Below are 22729 nucleotides of genomic sequence, written 5' to 3'. Positions count from 1 at the left end.
AGTGTATTTATGATGATTAAAGACGTTAGTATGAGTTGTAAGCGACCATAGTCTATCACTTATAAATTTGTACATACCTCTTCTGTTTTTTTCGCGATCATCATCACGCTCTTGAAGGAGAATATCCAGTTTTTTTTCCATTCGTTTGATGGAAGCAAGTGTTTCGTTCCATGCGATTTCTGAACGTTGTGCGGATTCAACAAAAGAGTTTACGCTGTAGTTTGGCATATTGATAAGTGTTAAATAATGAAGAAAGGAACAAGACTATCTTATGCTGGATGTCTAATATATGTTAAAATTTAAACTCCTTTATTATTTAAACAATGATGTAATAAAGAATGTCATTAAAAATGACAGTAATTCCCAAAAAGCGTCTATACACAAGAAATATACATGGTCCCTAAATATATGCGTGTAATCTTACGTATTACTTACTTCTCAACTACACGTTCATGGGTGATTTTCATAACCAATTTACTGTCGACAAGAGCTAGCCTTATCACTAGTGCGTAGTTGACGTTTTTTAGTGTAGTCTAGAAAGGAGGCTATAAAATCTGTTGGATATAGCATAAATCTAATTTCTCAGTTCTTTATATTTTTCCTTATAAATAACGATAACACAGTTAATCCTTACAACGCCTGTAACGTATGCCAATATTCCGCCCCTAATGCTAAAAGTATGTACGTACACGTACAAAAGAAAAGGTGTATTTCTTTAGCCGATGAAGTTGATACGAGCATCGACGGATTCTCCTTGCAAGATATCGATATGACTGACAGTGCAGATACTCCTGGAAATGATAATGTTGTCGACGAAGGTATGGGAAAAAGAATTTTTAAATAACGTGCATTTGACTTACTTTTGCAATACATATGAATCAGTTCTGCAGGAAGAGTTTCCTGACGCAATTTTATATGAGTATTTTGATACCAACCACGGCCATCATAATAAATTGAGGGCATTTGAATCTGGATTCCTGCAATTAACTGATCAGAAAGGTGTCTCAAAGGAAGTACAACGCCATCTAATTTCATTCATCAACAAACATTTGCTTGATTGTGTAGCACCAGAAGCTTGCATCCAAGGTAAAACAAAAAGCAACAAAGACTTCCGTTTCTCATGTTTTTATCTCTCAAATTAGGCCTAGGTAGGACAAAGCTTCGTTCTCCTGATCAGATAAAAAATACAGTGGTTAAGACTAGATGTATGATTTATTTGAGAATAAACAAATAAATCGAATAAAATAAAAACATGGAATAAAAACATCCTTTAATATTGAGTAACAGCATACACCTGTATACTGCTACACAACGACTCCTACTATGAGTACATATTTCTATATAAAAAGATTGCATGATTGGCTTAAAATCGATATACGAACGACAGTTGGATATAGAATTCTATAACACTGAGTTACGATATCACCGGTCGGGAAGAGAAGCTTCTCCGATCAAATCAAGAAATATAAGAAAGAGAAACTTAATATTAGTAGTTCTCTCAATGGATTAGCAACCCAGAGAGAGAATAGAACAGCTATTTCTATATATCGTTCATTTACTTATATATTGATAAACACAACGTATACGACTGTAGGTGTATAAGAGAAGTAGTGCATGGAATATTTGGATGCCTATTTTCTACAACTAAATATACAAACATCGATAAGATGTTCTAAATTTAGGATCACATATTTACCCATGTCTTAGATAAAAATAATCAACAGAATGGATAAATGATCAGACATAATTACATGCTCTAACACAGCCAATTAAACACGAAAAACGTATGCATCTTTTAAATAGCCACGTTACACAATATCTGATTGGAATTCGGTATTTTAAACAGAATAATAAGAGTGTCCCAGATCGGTTGATTCAGGGCGACGTTACTTGAAATCAATTCTAACGAGTAGAATTTATTTAAGGTAAGGCGGGAAACTGAGTATAGATTTAGTACAAGACCAGAAAGGTTGACTCAACACAACTACCCGGGGAAGTTGTTCAATATAAAAAGGATCATTTATTTCATCCCAGCAGAGTTCTTTTAGTCTATTTTTACTCTTAATAAAAATATACTTTTTTCTCATTACTTTTCCATTTGTAACATTTTGTCAAATACCACACTAGAGGTATTTGTAAAGAATATGATGTCTGCGTTAATAGCTGTTACCTTTTCATGGACGATGATCAAGCTGTAGATTGCCCTAATCCCAAATGTAAAGAGAAAAGATTCAAAGACAATAGTAAAGTTTCTCGTGAAATTATGCCATGCGTGTCCATCGGTGAAGCATTGACACATATGCTATTGGATGATGACAACAGGGAGCTTTTTGACTTCAAGCATACGTTTAATCTCGATGATAATCAACTTGTTGATATTTTTTCGGGCAAGACTTCAAGCTTTTGCATCGTAAAGGGGTTATTGGTGAAAAAGATATCTGCCTTGTAATGTATGTTGATGGCTTCCAAAAAAAGCACAAAACCGGTCATAGCCAAACCATGATTCACTCTATCATCATGAACCTCGACCCATCTGTTAGATAATATAGATCCCCGCCTTTTTTCTGTGAAAGTTGTTTTCTTCCTTTCTTACCGTTTTATAGATTTGAAGAAAACATGATAATGCCTTTAGGTGTTATAGCGAGTGGCCCTGAAAAGACATACGATTTGATGTCGTTTTTAAAGCCATTCATTGAAGAAGTAGGAGTCTTGAGTACGAAAGGCATGACAGTTGTTAAAAATAATCGCGATTTCTACACAGGAAGAGTATTTATTCTTGGAATCACAGGTGATATTCCTGTTATTGCCTCTTTAATGAACCATCAAGGACACCAATCGACTAGTGGATGCAGAATGTGTAAAGTCACTGGTGAAAGACGAATTGAAACTTCACACGGCATGTAATTTTAAAAAAAGGAACTATGAGAACCAAGAAGAAAATGGTATCACGTAGTCAAATAGCGGTTAGTGTGGTGACCTAGCAAGGCTATAGTCATATTAGAGCTAACAAAGGTTTATCCATGCTGATACCATTTGTGATATAAGCTTAACAATAAATGTCATAGTAAGAACTATAGGGATATTACATCACAAGTCTAATTTAGTACGTCTGAGAAATATGTGGTATTTGACAAAAATATTACAAATGAAAAAGTAATGAGAAAAAAGTATATCTTTATTCGAGGTAAAAATAGACTAAAAGAACTCTGCTGCGATGAAATAATTGATCCTTTTTATATTGAACAACTTCCCCTGGTAGTTGTGTTGAGTCAACCTTTCTGGTCTTGTAATAAATCTATACTCAATTTCCCGCCTTACATTAAATGAATTCTACTCGTTAGAATTGATTTCAAATAACGTCGCCCTGAATCAACCGATCTGGGACACTCTTATTGTTTTGTTTAAAATACAGAATTCCAGTAAGATATTGTGTAACGGTGGCTAGTTAAAAGATGCATAAGGTTTTTTTGTTTAATTGGCTGTGGTAGAACATGTAGTTATGTCTGATTATTTTTATCTGAGACATGGGTAAATATGTGATCCTAAATATAGAACATCTTATCGATGTTTGTATATTTAGTTGTAGAAAATAGGCATCCAAATATTCCATGCACTACTTCTCTTATACACTTACAGTCGTATAAGTTGTGTTTATCAATATATAAGTAAATGAACCATTTATATAAATAGCTGTTCTATTCTCTCTATATGTAGCTAATCCATTGAGAGAACTATTAATATTAAGTTTCTCTTTCTTATATTTCTTGATTTGATCGGAGAAGCTTCTCTTCCCGACCGGTGATATCGTAACTCAGTGTTATAGAATTCTATATCCAACTGTCATTCGTATATCGATTTTAAGCCAATCATGCAATCTTTTTATATAGAAATATGTACTCATAGTAGGAGTCGTTGTGTAGCAGTATACAGGTGTATGCTGTTACTCAATATTAAAGGATGTTTTTATTCCATGTTTTTATTTTATTCGATTTATTTGTTTATTCTCAAATAAATCATACCCAAATACGACAAAATACTTAAAATTTAGTTTAAAGCAAAGAGAGTTAAGAAGACTTAACATTTATTAGAACAAGACTAAATTAGTGACTATGTAATAACCGTATACATTTTTGGTTAATCAATGATTACTTCAAGATAGCACTAGAGATATGAACACAGCAGACAGTCTTTTATATAAATACTTGTACATTTCATTTATTAATAAAGGACAATCTTATAAACAGTCTCAAACTACTCCTATAGTCTTTTTATAATTTAAACCTTACCTTGAAGTACAACAGTTAGTATATTTGACGTATTAATGGATACAATGTATACTTACGAATAATTTGTTTGACGAAGAAAAACGGAATGTACGGTGTTTCCGAACAGATCAGTCGTTTACCAACATTCAACCGATCTTCTTTTTTTCTTTGCGACGAAATGCATTTGTTACAAAACATTGAAAAGTTGGTATATGCTTTGGTCTTTCCTGCGGATAACGTACGTTACAAAGCGCCGGGTGATAAAGGCTACTCTTTCGGCTTAAGTAGATTACAGACACAGAACAGCCGCTTTTTCGAAGTAATTGATGGCTTTGTTAACGCATCCAGAACAAATATACCCCAGTCACTTGAAGGGAATTGGGAACGCACAAAGGGTCACAACCGTGCTGTAGATTGGCATGATTTCCTGTTGTATATCATTCCAACATTGGTCATTCAGCATATACAATCCGAAAAAGCAAGAGAAGCATTGATGAATCTAGTGTATGGTTGCTCCATAGCCATACAATGGTCTATATCCGATGCAGACACTAGGTACATGAATAACAGGTACTGTAGTCATATATGAAAAATACATGAGGTTTTGCATTGGAAAATTCAACTTTCTTAATTACCTAACCACCTTTATGATAAGATTTGACGAGGCATACATTTTTGAGAGACAAGATTTTAGCGGAGAGATTAAATGTTCGTCAACAATCATTATTTGTGTCAGAGATTAAATGTTCGTCAACAATCATTATTTGTGTCATCTGGAGTACATTATCAAAAATGCAGGACCTCTGAAAGCCTACTCTTTGTCGTATTTGACGCCTAATTCCACGAATATAATTACTCTTATCTTGTCACTCAATTATAATACATATAACCTATGTATTATAAGTACCATATTGCGAATACATTTCTATTGGTACGACACAGTACCAGTTCCCTCATATGTCAAACTGAGATCAGATTTTATAATCGTTCCTGGATTGGTCGAGTAGCTGCCGAAACTTCTAGTTTCTCATAAATTTATTTTAGTAATCCAATCAAGGACCCTGTCATTGAATGGATAAACTATAATGCTCTAGAAATGCCGGATATGGGTCAACTACCTCCTTGTATATAACAATAAGCTATGTTTTATATGCAACTGATTTCTAAAGCTAATTCTACCATTTCCCAGTTTGCGGGTAAATAGTCAATTCGATCTGCGCAGGAAAAATCTTCAAGTAATAATTGAATATAAAAAGGACCTCTATTTTTATTATGACAAACTCTCCAACGTATAATAAAGGATTATAGAGTCTCATTTCTTTACTTGCTTTATTTTCCAATTTACAATCCCCTTTTTATTCTCAATTATCACACTCTTGTCGTAATTTGGAACGTACAGTAAAAAAGTACAGCAATCTGATCAAGTCGAAGGGCCGTATCAATGCCAATGCTTCCAACACCATTAAAAGTCAAGCAGGCTACAACTCACATCATATCCGAGGTCTCACGTCTGGCTTGGTTTCTGGTTCTGGTTCTGGTTGCAGCCCATCCTCGTATTTGGATCACCCATCAGACTTGCCTGATTCACCTCAACTACTGGCTCCTTTTATGAATGACACCCTGTGCTAAAAACACACACCTAGGCTAAAAAAACTTACTTAAACAGAGTAAATGCGGACGAATGGGCGAATAGTCGTCTGGGGGTAAGCATCCGTTCAAATCTGAGCGGATAATCGTCCGTGAGCGAGTATCCGTTCATTTTGGGTAAATAAACAATGGTACACAAAAAATAAAATTACTTCATTTACTCAAAAAGGGTAAATATTCGTCCAGGGGCAACTGTTCGTTTATTTTGAGTAAAATATATAGGTTGCACAAAAATTTAAGCTTTTTATCCGTTCCATTTACCTGCAGCAGACGAGTATTCGTCTATGGGCGAGTACTTACTCACATTGGGTAAATAAAAATTACTTTATTCGTTCCATTTACCTGCAGCAGACGAGTATTCGTCTATGGGCGAATACTTACTCACATTGAGTAAATAAAAATTACTTCATCCGTTCCACTTTCCTGCAGCAGACGAGCATTCGTCTATGGGCGGATACTTACCCAGATTGGGTGAATAAAAATTGAGATCCAAACCTTAAAATTACTCATTCATTCCATTTACTTGAAGCAGACGAGTATCTGTCTTAGTGTCCTGCTGTCAAGAAGCCGCGTATACAAAAAAAATTATCTGCCTCCAGTCATCCCTCCGTCGTAACAGCAACCTCTAAAAAGTACATATAAACGGAGTCTTTTTTTTTCCTTTTCTGTTTCCTTTTCCTTTTTTCTTTTTTCTTTTTTAATATCTATTTTTTATCTTTTTACCTTAATAAATCAGTTTTTTTTTTAAAAAAAAATTACTTTTATTCGTTCTTGTTTCTCGTAACCATGTAACTGAATAAACGTCTGGGCTTACTTCTTTTGCAATTACACTCTGGTAAACTCATCATTCCATCTCTGAAGTCCCTCCCCTTACTTATCTCTCTTTTAAATCAGCATAGACAGGTGTATAAAGGCCGTGCTTGCAGTGTACTACGCCAGTGCTATAAGTAAGTGTTTTTCGTTTATGGCTTTTCTTTTCTCTAATTATCTCTTCAGACTTAAGCTTCTTGTTTTTACCGTAGTGGCGGCTACTCTGTTTAGAAAAGGAATAGTACGTATCAATTTTGAGTCTTCTTATCATAAACTGACCTAATATTCATTTAGAAAACTTTGGTTATCCCCCTTGTTTTTAGATCATACGTTGCTTCCTATACAGAATAATCAATGCTTTCATGTTATGCCATGTACCGTTTACTTTTTAGCTCATTTAAGTAGTAATCCTTCTACATAGCAATTTGTCCTCAAGTATCAAAATATAAATAAATCTTACTTTCATTCTTTTAAATAAAATATATAATCAACTTTTAAAACTGCAAACCAATTTTTTCAAACGAATGAATGTATTTAATGACTCAATATGTATAAACGAAAGTTTTTTATTTGGCTGAAGGCTGAAAGGGAGAGCTGATTTTAAAATATACACCACCTTAATTATGCATTTAATCCGATTTTTTTTTTTTTTTTTTTTTTTTTTTGGGTAAATGGGTAAACGCTTACTATAAATTCGTCTAAACGAGTAAATGGGTAAATTTACCCAATTCGTTTTTTTTTGGGTAAATGGGTAAACACTTACTAAAAAATTCGTCCAAATGGACGAATCAGGCGAAACATTATAGCCTTGGTGACATAATAAATAATACTGTCTACAAAAGGAAAGATGTTCACGGATAAAAGATCGGGAATAAGTAACCCGGCTTCATGTAAATTTCCACCTCATTGATCTAAAATAAAAAGGGGGACCTTTTAGCAGTCAAAACTCCACACAATTTAGGTACCTAAATTTGCATTCCCACTAATTTCAAAAGCTTTTAATCATGTTTTAAAACTTTCAGAATAGTGACTTGTTTTGTTATTAGGCACCAAAATTACCCCGGGTCACCATTGTTGTATACACAAATGTCTCGTAGTGTATACAAGCACTATTCTGTGAGTTACTTTAGCGAAGAAACTCGAAATAGTTATTTTGTGTCACCTCACGTACACGCGGTTTACACGCAACATCTGCATTAACAAATGATAAAAACAACTTATAAATAATATCACAGCTTACAATGCACGCATGGTCCACACATGCTTACTGCAATATGTTCACATTATAAATCATTCTCTCAGCCTGCTCTATTAATTGACAAGTACCGAAAGGACTTTGTCAATTCCTATATAAACCATCCTCTAATTCAATAATAAAACGATATTCAATTTACCCAGTCTCACAATTACCTTTTTCTTTATCTTATAAACTGTCTATCTTGTTTGATAGAACAACCATCAAAAACTCTATATTGTTCTCTTACTATTCTTAAGTATTGTTCTATTACTATTTTAAATTAAATAAAAATGGGAAGAACTTTTAAAGCAAATGTTAAAAGAAGATCAGCTAAACCAGTCGAAGCAATTAGCGATAGCCATTTAGTTTTTGCTAGTGTCGTGATCGAGGCTATATACTTAATATATGACTCTATTTACACTTCTTAAATCTTCCATTTGATAATCCTAAATATAATTCTTATCGATACTGTTATATTAAATACTGATCATTTACTTTATGTACAGGCTTGATCTCATATCATCCTTCATACAAGTATAAGGCATACATTTAAATAATAACATGAATATGAAAACAAATGAAGGTTACATCAGCCACGTTGAGGTGCCACAGCTATCTTTAATAAGAACTACATTTTCCCCTGAATGTTGTGCTACGAGACATACACAGTTTAAGAATGAATGTTATTGTTATTGTTATTGACATCTCATTATGGTCTTTCAATATGGGATCATTACATCCGAGTATTATCTGGATGAATCTACCCACGACCGTCATTAGCCCATCTGTGATCAATGTCTGAAATAATGTGTATATAAAGACCTCCTTTTATTTGTTTAATAAAGCCTTAGTGAATTTTTGCAAGTTTGATAATTTTCTTGTTTTTATTTTATAAATCTACACCGATTTCCACAGCTAGTAGAGCTGATGTCACCAAATTTTTGTCTTCGCCTAAGTCGTTGTTCGGTTTAAAAGAGTCAAGAACCGGTTCGTCCGAGCCAGGTTTTTTACAAGAAGCTTTCGATCGTGCTTTCGGTCGTTATGACTCATGTAAGCGTGATAAGATCGCCTCACCAGACGTAACTGCCCAAGCGACCCCTGACGAACTTGAAGTAAATTTCGGAAACCTCTCAGATGATCATTTTGAGGAGGGGCAAGAAGATTACGGTGTCTGGATCGATGACGAATGCGAGGTGAATTTGGAACCTAATTGGAATATCGCTAATCTGTTGCCCGAAACTGAACAAACAGCTGTTGAGATCGAGGCTGATCAAACGGTTATCGAGACCAACGAAAATGATGAAGCCCCATTTAGCAACTACAAAACTAAAAAGATCAGAACTCACCTCCGGTGGAAAAACATCATGCCTCTTTTTGTCCAAGCATACCTTGCCTTCTTGGATAGCAACGGCTCGATTCCTAGTATGAAGGATTGTGGTTTGGGTGACCTAATTCATTGTTTTTGTGCTGCTAATATGCAAAAAACTGCGTTGGTTGACTTGTTTTTCTGCACGGGTAAAGTCAAAGCTTGTACATAAGTGTTTATTGAGTACTAAACAAATTTAATATCCAGAGGTCCTGTGGTGATCCACCTTCTGTTGTTACTAATCACACCATAAAACAATATTAAAATTAAATCTCACTTTATCACCCCATACATTATTACATCACAACACGAACTATTTTCTTGTACATTATATCATATCCAACTACAAGCACTATTTTAGTGCTGTGTAACTTATCCATCAAACTTAACTCATAATCCGATTTCTCTTAACATATATAAATATGCAAACTGATAGTTAGAATAGAACCCTCTGAATCTTTTAATCTACTTTTTACTCTTAATAAAACTTATAAGCAGTCTCAAAGTACTTTATTGTTTTTTTCTTTTAAAATCTATTCTCAACTATCACAGGTCCAGAAAAACCAACCATTTATTTATTGCGGTAACTGCAAATCCTTGCCAGTTGCCCTAGTTGAAGCTGACATGTTTCTTGTTTCACCCACGAAACCAAATGGGGCAGTCCATTTTAGTCTTTGTGATTTGTTCGTAAAGCTCAGAATCAATTTTGCCGGCTCTGCAGAAAAGATCTCTAACTTCTACAGTGAGCTTCTTCAACAAGGCGTTGCTGTTGATAAGGTACACGATATATTAATTTGTCAAAAATAATGAAATCTCTAATAATCATTTATAGCAATGTTTATCTGCTGAAAAATGCGCCAGCGCTATACTTTTGTACAGCAAAATGATAGAGCTAGCTGAACAGGAAGTATTTAGGGGAACAGTTTCCACATCATGTCCTGCTTGTCCTGAGGTCTTTGAAAAACTGAAACCAAAAGACTTTTTCCAAATTGACATACATTTTTTTTATTTACCAGATTGATTCAAACGAGATTACCGACAAGCAGTACGTGATGTTGGATGGAAACTTCCGCCTTAAAGGAACAAAGTCTCTTGCGCAGGATGCCGAGTTGGAGACAATTGCAGGTCTCGAGGGATATGGAGAGCAGTGGTTGAGTGAGGATCAAGTCAAAGAGTTTGAGAAAACCGATGACCAGGTAAACTTTAAGCCTCGTATTTGTTATTTCAAAATGCCTAACGATTTTTTGGTTTTAATTCCAGTCTGCCACAAGAAGCACCGTTATCCCTACTGGCACCAATGCAGAGACATCTGTTGAGGCACCTGTTGAGGCATCTGTGGAAGCATCTGTGGAAGCATCTGTGGAAGCATCTGTCGAGGTTCCCGTTGTGCCTGCTGGTAACAACACTGTTGAAGACATGACTGAAGACCCAGTCGTCATGGATCGTGATTTCAAAGGGGTTAAAAACCAAAATGTCGTATCGGCCGCTTATCCTGTACGAGGTGTATTTGGTAGTGGATGTGCAAGACATGGTTATTATTTTTAATCTTGGTGACATGAATACCGGGGAAGGGTAACGCTAGATAATTATCATATATGTGGTTTAAAAATCGCTTGAATTTCATGTAGACAATTGCGTGCTAATTTATTATAGGTTCAAATATCCTTTGGCTTGTATAGCCTCAGTTGAGAACCAGCTTGGCAGAAAGGTTCCTATAAATGTCATGTATGACATTGTCTGCAAGCTGTAAGCATCTCTCAAGGTATACTATCGACAGCTATAAAAAAATCATATTATTAAACTCAAGTTTTAGCTAAAGTTCCCTGGTATCGCCGGTCCTGGCCGTCTTGCGCTATCGGTCTTCCATACCTACGCTCACGTTATGTACTGTCAAGTCAAATACAACCCTAGATATATTGAAAATTTTGGTTTGACTGACGGTAAGGGCATGGAGAGACTTTGGTCTTATATGGCGAATTATATCACCTTGACCAAACCTATGTCTGCGGATAACCGGCGATAAGTCTTATACATGGCTGTCAAACACAGGAACCGTGTCATCAAGTTCAAGATGGGTATGAAATTGTTGTAATTTTGAACTCTTTTCTAGTGTACTAATGTAATTTATATTAGCAAAGACCTTGAAGGTGAAGGCTGAACGTTTATACCTTGAAAAGGTTAAAATGGACAAGAAGGTTGGTAAGTGGTCTCTGCGTAGAATAAAGAATATCAAGGAGAAGTACGCCAAGCATTTGACTATGCTTAGGGACCGAGGATGCCATGGGAATATGGTGACAGACCTTATTCCCCCTTATGTTTTAGACTCTCATAAATTTCCTCTTTTGTTGAGCGTCTACATCAGGTTTAAGTAGGTTTATATACATATTGTTTTTCGACTAAGCAATCAACTAATTGAAATCCTAATTTATAATGACATCCTCTCTAGCAACAACCAAGTAGAAGAGGTTGTTGTTGGCTCCACCGGTATGTCTTACTTCCGCAATCAGATCGCTGAAATAAACAAGTATCTGACCAAAGTGAAAAGAAGAGCCGGTCGTTCTCAGTCACTGACTAGGGAAAGTATGTCCCTGATCGAGTCCCAGTGGTTAGCCTTCGTCAAGATCAAAGAGGCATACTGGCGCGACATTTTACGAAGTAATGTTCATGCCTACTTTGATCTTGTGGCAAGGCTTAAAAGTGGGCATATTGGTACGTGTATTTTGTATTCAATTGATATTGATAAAATTAATATTTGTTTTTAAACCAGGCCATAAATTGGCCGGTCAGACCATAGAAGCCATGAAGAAACAAAAGGCACAAGTGGCCAAAGTTATAAAATGTTACAATGCTGAAAACATTGAACTCATCGAGAGCAGAACCGATCACCGCAAAATTTCAAGAACGATTTATTAAAAATTGACCGCAATCGCCATGATTGCGGTCAAAAATTGACCGTATCGCATTTTTGGCGATAATATCCAATTTTGACCGCAATCGCCTAAGTTTAACTCCGAAAAAAAAACAAATAGCTTTAAATATTGATTTTGCTATCCTTAGAGGTTAGAAATAAATAATAGAATAATTTAGTCGAAAAAAATAGCTCTTTACGACAATTATTGATGATTTTATAAGAGAAACAAAACGGATGATTTGGTTCATGGACTGGGTTTGAGATTTTGTATCACGTCAGATAAATTTTCTCGCACTAATCAAAAGAATTTTTTATTTTTTTAATTTTGCCTTTTATTTTATAAAGTAATGTCGCCCACTTTTCCAGCCAGTTTCGACATATCCTCCTCAAATGCCTCACCCGTACGTATGACATACATGTTGGATGACTGATCAGTGGCATTGACCAGCCCGACCGAACACATAATATCCTCCGCGTCAAAAACGACAAACTTCTTTTGCTCATTCTTGGAGTAAGCCTTGACCCGGGGAATAGCCTTGGAGTACGGGGACACCCCATTCGTCTTCATCAACTCACCATAGACATAATGGGATCTAGAGCCCTCACGGAAACTGAAACTAAAAAAAAACAAGGCCTTACAAACGTACCATCTTTCGACGGAACGAAATTGTCTACATAATGGATAATTTTTGCATTTAACACAAATGAATCAATTGCAGGGGTAGATACTTACAAGTTCTGATGGACGGCCTTGAACATCAAGAATTCACCACCACGAGAACTCGAATTGTTATTGGACTTGAAAAAATCAGAGATCAAAACTTGGTTGTTGAGCCATAATTTTGCCGAAATTATGATCGTTTGATCAGCGTGAAATTGACCGAAAGATACCTCTTTATTTCCTTCTAGACGAACAAAGCAATGTAACAAAGCCTTGATCCAGAAGATAAAAGGGTATCCTCCAAGGGAGAAAGAAGTCGAGGCGGTGAATCTCTGGTACAAATCGCCAAACACCAAAGGAGCCGGGTTTGACATGAAAGGAGACCAGAGCTGTGGGCGGGTTGGATCATTTGACGGATGCTCTACAAAATTGGAGGATTTATCAACAGAGGCGCGACCAATCGAAAAATCGATAATATCAGCCGACTGGATGAAGGCAAATATTTCTCGAGTTTCTAAGATGTTGCCAGCATTGACACCAGGATGAAGAGTTGAACGGATTCTTCTTTTGTATGTACCGATGGTTCTTTCTAAAGATCGTGCAGAGTAACAACGCAAGGGACTATATTAAAATCAGGTTAGACGGTGGATTTCTTTGCACAAGTACTATTATTTTAACTTACCCCATTCTTTTAATCATATACACAATATGATTTAATTGATGCATATTAGACTTAAAAATGGTACGGGAGATCGTTTCTTGGACAAGGCACGTATCCAGATAATCAAACCAAGTGTCAAATGATCTATCAGATTGGATGATTAGTGAGTTAGATATTTATAAGGCATTTGTAATATGTAGCTAATTACCTTTCGATTTCTTTAAGGTTGGATTCGGTTACAACCCACTGCAAACTAAGTTTAATGCCTCGGGAGAGAGCAATAAATGCCTTTGTGGTACTACTGGCGGGAAGGAGAGGTGCAACAATTGTAGGTACCACATACAGCAACCAAGCAATCCAATCAACAGATCGATACATAGAACGGACGTTGTCTGAATGCATGCCCTTGAAAGAGCCACTGAAATCTGTGGGGATATTACAGCGCGAATCGTTCATGGACTGTTGAATCTTGGCAAAGTTCGCAGGGGAAAGGAGAAAAGGGTACTTGGATTCGTGACCAACAAATTTAAACCGGGCATTGTACCTTGGGGAAAGAAGATCAAAGCAGAGTTTGCTGACATTGGAGAACATATGCAGCTCATCGCAAAAGAAGAAATCTATTCCCAAGAAGGTATTTAATCGACCAAAAGGACTTGGTTTTTTGATGCCATAAGTGTTATCAGCGTTGGGCTTTGGGTGTAAAATGTAAGTACAAAGTAGACGGGAATATAAAATGTAAGAACTTACGGATAACAAGGATTCCTTACTTCTCATAGCAACACCCCTTTCAATGAAGTACATGCCACCTTTTTTTTCTTCAACAGGGTGAACACCTTCAACTAATTAAATAAAGGAGACGAATAAGTTTTCTAAATCGTAAAAGTTGGAATTTAACACATACCTAAACAAAATCTACATCCATGGAACCCTGTATGGCCACCAAACATTAACAGACGCTGGTTAATTTCAACACCATCCGCAATAACCCCGAAACAAAATACGTTAGACGTAGCAACATGTTCACCATTACGCTTAACGACAAGCGGTTGTTTGCTTAATTGATCAAGGCTTCTAATTATGGGACGGAGGTACGACTCAAAATTTGTTTTAGTATCGCCGAAAAAAATTGCTACTTGGAAGGTATATTCATCCGTATATCTGTTAATTAAATGATAAAGTTATTAATAATAATTTGAAGTATATCTACAGATATGTGATACATTACCTAATGGACGGATCGATACTGGGGATGATGACATGTACCATTACCATACTTTGTCGGGAAACCTTGGATGTGAAACCATCGACGCAGAGAACAATGGCCAAATCATGCTTACCCGAGAAAAGCCCCTTCGCTTTCAGCTCCTTGAAAGCCAAACCAGAGAAAAAGTCGGTGTAAGGATCGTCTTCCTCTATACCATCAATGACCTCTCGGTATTGCTCGACCTCCTTACGGAAATCATTGCAGGTCAGCATACGAGCAAGATGATCACCGATGTCGATCATTTTGACAACAGATGTTGCACGTCTTACGGCACCACACTGAGGACAAGCAGCCATATTGACATCGATGATGGGATCAAAAAGATAGCAACCCTTCTTGGAACATATCTCATACTCGCGGACAAAATCAAGTTGTAATCTTCTTTTGATCATGGCAAGGCCAGCTTCTTGAGCATGAAATTTCTTCTTCTGGATTGATGCTAAAAAAAGGGAAGTCAATTAGTATCATTATTATAATTTAAAACTGATCGATAATTTTAGTAACTTACTGGATCGTTCTCTGTTCGTAAACAACTCCAACAATCTCTTCATTTCTCTCACTGCTTCGACTGTCATGTTTGACTTTACGCAACTATACATGAATTGGATACTGTCATATTCGTTATTGTTGAATGGATGTTCAGGAATAAGAATATCCTTGGTGTCGGGATCTTGATACATTCGGGCTAATATGGAGCATTATTGGGTAAGCATAAGTGTTTAAAATTTCAATTATCGTTACGAACCTTCATCTATGTCTTCTTCAGTTACAGTTGGCTCCGCAGCAGAGGGAAGAATGATCTCCCTTACATACGCCATTTCTTCCATTCTACTACGTTGTTCAAAGTCCACATCAGGGATGTCACTATCCAAGAACTCATTACAATCCAATGCTTCGTCAAAACGTTGTTCCGCAGGGATAGTCTCGACATTGACATGCGCCAAAGGAACGGTATGAACAGCATCCATGTCCACATCATTTGCTTCACTATTTGCTTGATTTGTATTGGCAGCAGGAGACATAAAGCTCGTGATACGGTGGGCTCTGCCCTGTCTATGGACTCTTGAAGGTGTAAGCGATTTCTGAATTCGATTAGGGTGCACCATGATTTTAAAATATTTGAATTAAACAAGTAAGTGAAATTGTATGGGCCTGTTTTCTATAGGTTTTATATTCATTATAGAATTAGACTATCACAGATCGGAACCACTTAAAACTCTTATGCCGTCATAGCTGCCAAGCAAATTGGCTTTCAAATACACGAACCTGTCGGGAACTGTTGTCAAATTGTCTTCCCAAAACGGCGTTCAGAATTAATGATACAATACTGTGATTGGTGTATGCGAATCTACATCAGTCGAACCATACAAATCGAAGCTAAGTAACTGACAAAATGTTATAAATACTAAACATTTATACTAAATCATTGATATTATTCTAAATAATTATTTTTAAAATTTATAACATGAACCCCAACAATATTGCATTATCCAACGCCGATTTTATCCGTCTTTACGAAACTGCCATCAATCGTATGGAAGCAAAGTGGGAGACTAAGTTTGCTCAGTTAACTGCAGATATGAATCGTGGATTTCGTAATGTTCCTGTAGCCGTGAGCAATCACATGTACCTGAAATCTGGAGAACATTGTAAGTGCTGCAGTCAACTCAAAAAGCTTCAAAGATCCAACAGCAAGGCCTCCATCCAAAAGCCACTCGCAGTAGAGTCAGCAGGTATGAAATATCAAACATTTTCGGTTTATCTTGTAACAGTATTTTGGTTTTAATATTCTTACTTTGCGACTTATAGAGCATCTGCAAGATCAACTCCGTCGAGCAATTGCGCACTACAAGGATAATGGTCTGGTCGAAAAAATTGATGCCATGATGATAATGTTTGGATCTAGATCAATTGAAACGCGTAAGGAGAACAAGATCGAAGACTTTGAGATCGTGACCGAGGCGTATCTCAAGTCAATTTCGTCTGAGGATTGCAGCGATGAGGATATCACGGCCAGAGCAACAGAGTCATACAACAACGTCCATTCCCTGTGTAAGCATTTTGTCGTAGCATATCTCGGTGACAAATTGCTGACACATTTTACATGGAGCTCACTTGATGCCAAGGTCCGTAAGGAGATGACCGCATTGTTTGAGTGCATCGTTCTGTTCTGGAACAAGCGTGTGGGTATAAGTGGATTCCCAACATCTTTCGCCGCTGAGATGATCTCGGATGCAGAAGCTCACACCCCGGTGATGCCACTGTACCGTGCTGACAAGAACTGGATGGCACGTCGTATGCTGATTTCAGCCATTCAAACTGCCGTACCAGTTAAAGTAAGTAATATTTTTGTATACAATGGTTCATAATGTGGTATCTAACTAAGTTTATTGTATGATCAGCCAGTACGACGTCCAGTTTCCTCAGGCGTGTCCAACAACTTTGACAGCTTGGGGTTATCCGAAGTGCCTCTGGGTAACTCGTCCGCATTTAATGTCAGCATGAGTACGTTGAGTTCTTTTGGGCGGGTCAGAATGCCAGACGACGATGCTCCGTCAGTCTCTTCTAACAGAGACATCCTCAACTGTTTGTCTGACGATGTGTTTGACGATGTGCTTGACGAGGTGCCCGAGGAGGTGTCCGAGGAGGTGTCCGAGGAGGTGTCTGGGGAGGTGTCTGGTGCGAAGAGACAGCTTGCCAATTCAAATGCAGAAGGTGAAACAAGAAAAAGTCAACGGTCTCGTAATGCTTAGATCCGTTTTTTTTAAAAGTCAACTAAAAAATTTTGTATAAAAAACCTTCTCTTTTTTCTTAGAAATAAAATTTTTTCTTTTCTTTCCCCAACAATATCTTTTTGTATTTAGCTTTGATGTATGTGTATGATAATATATTTTTTTTTGTAAATATAGGGGTGTCCATCCCCCATCCCATCCCTAACCATAAGGTAAACTAGTTAGTGGACTTCTCGGATCCGTGAAGGTAAGTTCAATATTCTTCTGTGCAACTAACTACACCCGCTCTTTTTGATTGTAGCCATTCAATTGTAATGTAAGCCAGTGATTATATTTGATTGTATCATACTCTAACACTGTAGTCTATAGATATAATGCATACAAAACTCTCGCTAGGCTAGGCTAAGGTAAATAACTAAATGATTGTGACCTGTGTAAGCCACTTATTAATAATTTTAACTCTAGATATGTAGCTTTTCTATTCGTATAATACTCTTACGTATCAATACAAAGCACGCGATAGGATAAGGTAAATAAAATAGCACTGTAATCTACATAAGCCACCCACTAATATTTTTAATTTTAGGTATGTAGCTTTTCTATTTGTATAATACCCTTCCATGTTACCTGTAATTTCACCTCATAATCCATAATCCCTTTCGCCGTTATTATTTTATAAACATTTAATAAAAAATAAATAAAATTTTTCATAACATAAACACATAACTGTTCATAATACAAGGGTATAAAATTTGATAAGCAAGGGAAAATTTAAGGATACCGCTGAAATACGGCCAATAATAGTAAAACAATTGATGTCATTCGTGATAAATACGACCAATAATAGTATCGCATTCTCGATAAATACGGCCAAAAAGTGTAGAAATTGATCGCATTCGCGAAGATTACGGTCAAAAAGTGAAGAAATTGATCGCATTCGCGAAGATTACGGTCAAAAAGTGAAGAAATTGATCGCATTCGCGAAGATTACGGTCAAAAAGTGTGAAAATTGACCGCCATCGCCGCGATTACGGTGAAAAAATGACCGCCGTCGCGGCGATTGCGGTGAAAAATTGACCGCCGTCGCGGCGATTGCGGTCAAAAATTCATCGCATTTTTGCTGGTTATTATTTGATCAAAAATTGACCGCGATAGAAATTTTGCGGTGTGGTAACAAATTATTTATTTACTAACTATATATGTTTTCGTATTTATACTAACCTTGTTATTAGAGCTTATAACCTTGGTCAACATAGATGGTGCCTTAGAAGATGATAATGGTTTGTGGGATGGAGTAAGGATGTCTCACTTTGGCTGCGATGTAACTGTCTGAAAGAAGAACAAATCCGGCTGAAGGTAGGAAAAGTTTAAAGCCATTTATCTACAAGAAAGATTGTACTAAAAGTCTTTTATAGCGAGACATATATTGACTAAAGAAACACGTGGAGGAAGAAGGACTTCGTTTGCAGTCTGCGCTTGGGGAGCACGCTGGAAATCCTGGCGCTCTTTTACTTATCCAGCGTGCTGTGGGACTGCACACCAGATGGGATATTTTTACTAATCACCATCTGGCCCACATTCGTTTTACTGGTGTTGACGAATCCCCAAGTGTTGCTGAATTTGCCGCTGAGAATGATGTGGATGATGATGATTTCGTTGACACCGTGAATGAAGGTATGGAGGAGGGTGGTGAGAGTGATGAAATGGATGATGAGCATGATGGTGTTGATGTTGCTGGTTTGTAGCACCTAGAATAATAAAATTAAAAATAATGAATAAAAAATAATTTTAAAAAGAATATTTTCCAAGTAAATAGAGTCGACGATACCCTTAGCTACATAAACTGATTTATATTTGGCTAATGTTTTATTTTTTATGTCAAATTGATCCTGACAATTTTTTTCACTTATTATTTTTCATAACGTTGTATGTATTGCTTATCTAAATCACTCTACATAAGCGATAAAATCCGTTACATTGAATTGCACATTGGAAATATTTTTTTTAATTGGTGACTCTTGGAGAATGACTTTATCAAAATACTAAATCACTTTAGATTTATTTTTTGCATATATAATAGCTTTTAATTAAAATCGCAAAATCGTTTTTTTAAGGTGATTTCTTCTTCTAGACAAATTTTATACCGAATATATTGGAATGCGCGTTTCAGTTGTCTGTCTCATGCTACTCGATGAAGTTAAGACACCAGCAATACTAAAATGGACTAAATCTCACATCAACTGAATGGTTTATATATTTTAAAAATAAATACAAACGTTACAATCTACACTTCAGACCCTCGTTGCCATAATTTAATTTTGTAAAATACATAAATGAAAGTGCTGGGTCTTTAGGGATTGCTACTGTATGAAGAACAACTTATTTTTAGCTGATGATTACATTATTCATATAATAGAGCATCATGAAAAAATAGCAACATGCTCTAGAACTACGTATGATGAACTGGTAATACTTTCCAATATGGAGCAATATACATGAAACGCTTTTATACTGCATTGCTTTGTACTTTCATTAATGTATTAAAGCATAAAACTAAACTACTTCATTATATTTTCTAACAATTAGCATCATATTGATACATGTACAATAATCTAACTGAAGGTGGTAATTGTTTTAAAAAATTTACAAGGTATTTCATAAACATAAAGTATTAATGTAGTTTTTGAATATTCCTCAATTATTATTAGTATTGTAAAACTCCATTCTATCGGCTGATGTCCATGAAACAGCTTGTAAGTTTAATTGATTTTTTTGTAGACTGATGCTGTTGGAGTTGCCCAAATTTTCGATTTTGTAATTAAAACAAATGTAAGTGATGTGAACGTGAGCCTAAAAAATGAGTAAAAACTGATCCAGATTACACACTGAAATTTTAAAAGGGTATTTCGGCTTTATCTAGGTAGCAATACGTTTAAAACGTGATCAGTAGATAGTAAGAGTTTATGACCTCAAGAAAGCTTAGAATACATAAAGTCATTAGAAATTCATGTGAGATGGGTTGTCTCAAATTGTCCGCATGATGTTGATTTGCGATATATGACAAGTGAACGAATATAATCTTGGTAAAGTCTTAGGGGAAGCACTATTCTCCCTTTATACTTTATTGAACTTTTCGCTTCAAGATGTTGACAATATCTACAAAACGACAGAAAAAAAACGCTCAACATTTATACTAATTCAAACATGTATATCAACGTAATATATAACATGTACAATTCTGCTGACATATTCGAATACTTTACGAGGAATTTAGTCGTTATCCACGCCGTTTATAAAAGTGGAGAGCAGGCGAAAGACAAACGGGTGCCATTCTACATACGTTTTTGGAATTGTCGCATCCGTTGCACCGGTAGATCGAAATAGATATAGCAAGTATGGACAAATGACAAAAGGTTACCTTTTTCATCCACTTTCATAATCGTGATAAATGTAAACATTCACCGGGATTAAGTACTCCTGGCAATAGCATAGCCAATATTGTCTTATCGAAATGTTTATATTTGGTCTTCTCCAACGTCTAGTATAAAAAACCCCTTTGGATATGTTGACGACCGTGACATAGGTTACAGTGATCCTGTCTATAGTACTTCAGCAATCGTAATTTAAGCACCAAGAGTGTACCAGGACCTCAAGTATAATACAATTGTTTCGTGTGATTGAAATATAAATATAAGCTTTTGCAAAAAGCGCATGTTTATTAATAGGCTTGAAAAATAAAAAATTGGGTTGTAATCTGAAATGAAAGTGAAGGAGCTTCGTAAGAGACTCTCAATAACTGTGTAGACACTATCAGACATTACGAACCTTTACATATTCAGTGCTGTTTAGTGCTGTTCAATGTAAACAATTTTGCCATAAATCTTCCATGTAATTACGTTAATTGAAAAATCTTGAATGGGCAACCATGTCTCGAGTAGAGGTCCTGGAAAGTTAAGTCTTGCATAAAATAATATCAGTGTAATATTCCATTGTTCTTTTATACCTCACTCACAACATTAGTAAGTACAATGTGGAGTCATCGCGTGTTATTTCATTAGAAAATCTATAGCAGAGAGATTTTGTAAATAAAAAAAAGTGGGGGTATTCCAAAAAACTGCTCAGACCCTGTAAAAAAAAGCTGAGGTGCAAAAAAAAATTTTTTTTCCATCGATTGCACCATTATTCGCCAATGAAATAGCTCCACGCCGTGACAAATTGTGAAAAGTAGAAATGTGACGTAAGATTTTAATTATCCATGTTATTTTTTTTTCTTTTTGTTTAGTTCATCATTCTTACTTGAAGCCTTCTCAGTGATCAGAAACAGGTAAGCATCCTACTTTACTTTGTGATAGTAAAAATTTGCTGATAATGTCCATCCTTTTAACTTTCTAGATGTACCCAAAATAAATGAAAAACCTTTAGAGTGCATCTGGACTTCAATGTGCCAAAAAAAAAAATTAAGCAGAGAGAAACGTTAAAATTGGACCACCACACTTTTCTCATAATTAAGGTCCAATATTTTTGGACATATATCATTTTAATCATGATTAAAATGAGAATATGAACTTTTTATTTTAAAAAAAAAAGTGGGTCCGGGATTTTTACAACTCGATTTTAAGTGTGGGGGGAAATATTTGTCACAAGCAGGTTCAAAATTTTAAATTTTTCTTTTCTGACCAATAGTATTGTCCCGCGTATATTATTTCCCGCTTTCGGACCATGAAATGTTTACTGCCTGTAATCTCAATTTGAGTACCCGCATGCGTAGTATTACAGCCTATTAAATCAAAGTCTTAGGACATTTATCGTCAACCCTGTGAGACAACAAAAATGATAAACCAAACTTTATGTACTAAGTAAAAACGCTTCATATTTAGAAGATATAATTTAGAGTATTTTGGAAATAGATCCAACTAGTTGTATAAATAATTTATGTATTTGAAGGATCGTATTTGTTGGATAAAGTACTCAGTGCCACAACCCGTTAAATCATAGTCTGAGATCAAATATGATCAACCCTGTAAGGCACAAAAAGGATAAAACAAACTTTATGTACTAAGTAGAAACGCTTCATATTTAAAACACATAATTTAGAGTACTTTGAAAATAGATTCAACTAGTTGTTTATTTTAATTTATGTATTTGAAGGGTCGTATTTGTTGGATAAAGTACTCA

At 35.9% G+C, this 22729-nt stretch overlaps 3 protein-coding genes across 3 annotated transcripts; all 3 read left to right on the top strand.

Moving 5' to 3' along the window:
* Positions 1 to 679: 679 nt before the first annotated feature.
* Positions 680 to 3386, top strand: EV154DRAFT_574527 (uncharacterized protein; the record flags this gene model as incomplete). Its single annotated transcript, XM_051606428.1, has 4 exons — positions 680 to 818; positions 883 to 1086; positions 2142 to 2445; positions 2604 to 3386. The coding sequence occupies 4 exons, from the start codon at positions 680 to 682 to the stop codon at positions 2902 to 2904; spliced, it is 948 nt and encodes a 315-aa protein (XP_051453636.1). The 3' UTR covers positions 2905 to 3386.
* Positions 3387 to 8670: 5284 nt separating this feature from the next.
* On the top strand, positions 8671 to 12238 carry EV154DRAFT_567835 (uncharacterized protein; the record flags this gene model as incomplete). Its single annotated transcript, XM_051606044.1, has 11 exons — positions 8671 to 8731; positions 8875 to 9474; positions 9930 to 10102; positions 10158 to 10277; positions 10342 to 10521; positions 10586 to 10819; positions 11139 to 11326; positions 11375 to 11400; positions 11459 to 11693; positions 11772 to 12034; positions 12093 to 12238. The coding sequence occupies 11 exons, from the start codon at positions 8671 to 8673 to the stop codon at positions 12236 to 12238; spliced, it is 2226 nt and encodes a 741-aa protein (XP_051453635.1).
* A 3898-nt stretch (positions 12239 to 16136) lies between these two features.
* On the top strand, positions 16137 to 18014 carry EV154DRAFT_25944 (uncharacterized protein). The gene is made up of 3 exons (XM_051594649.1): positions 16137 to 16555; positions 16632 to 17158; positions 17225 to 18014. The coding sequence occupies exons 1-3, from the start codon at positions 16288 to 16290 to the stop codon at positions 17573 to 17575; spliced, it is 1146 nt and encodes a 381-aa protein (XP_051453634.1). The 5' UTR covers positions 16137 to 16287; the 3' UTR covers positions 17576 to 18014.
* Positions 18015 to 22729: the final 4715 nt, after the last annotated feature.

This window comes from Mucor mucedo (assembly GCF_025094135.1).
Source record: "Mucor mucedo strain NRRL 3635 chromosome Unknown EV154scaffold_112, whole genome shotgun sequence".
Lineage (NCBI taxonomy): Eukaryota > Fungi > Mucoromycota > Mucoromycetes > Mucorales > Mucoraceae > Mucor > Mucor mucedo.
This window is presented reverse-complemented; position numbering and strand designations above follow the sequence as displayed.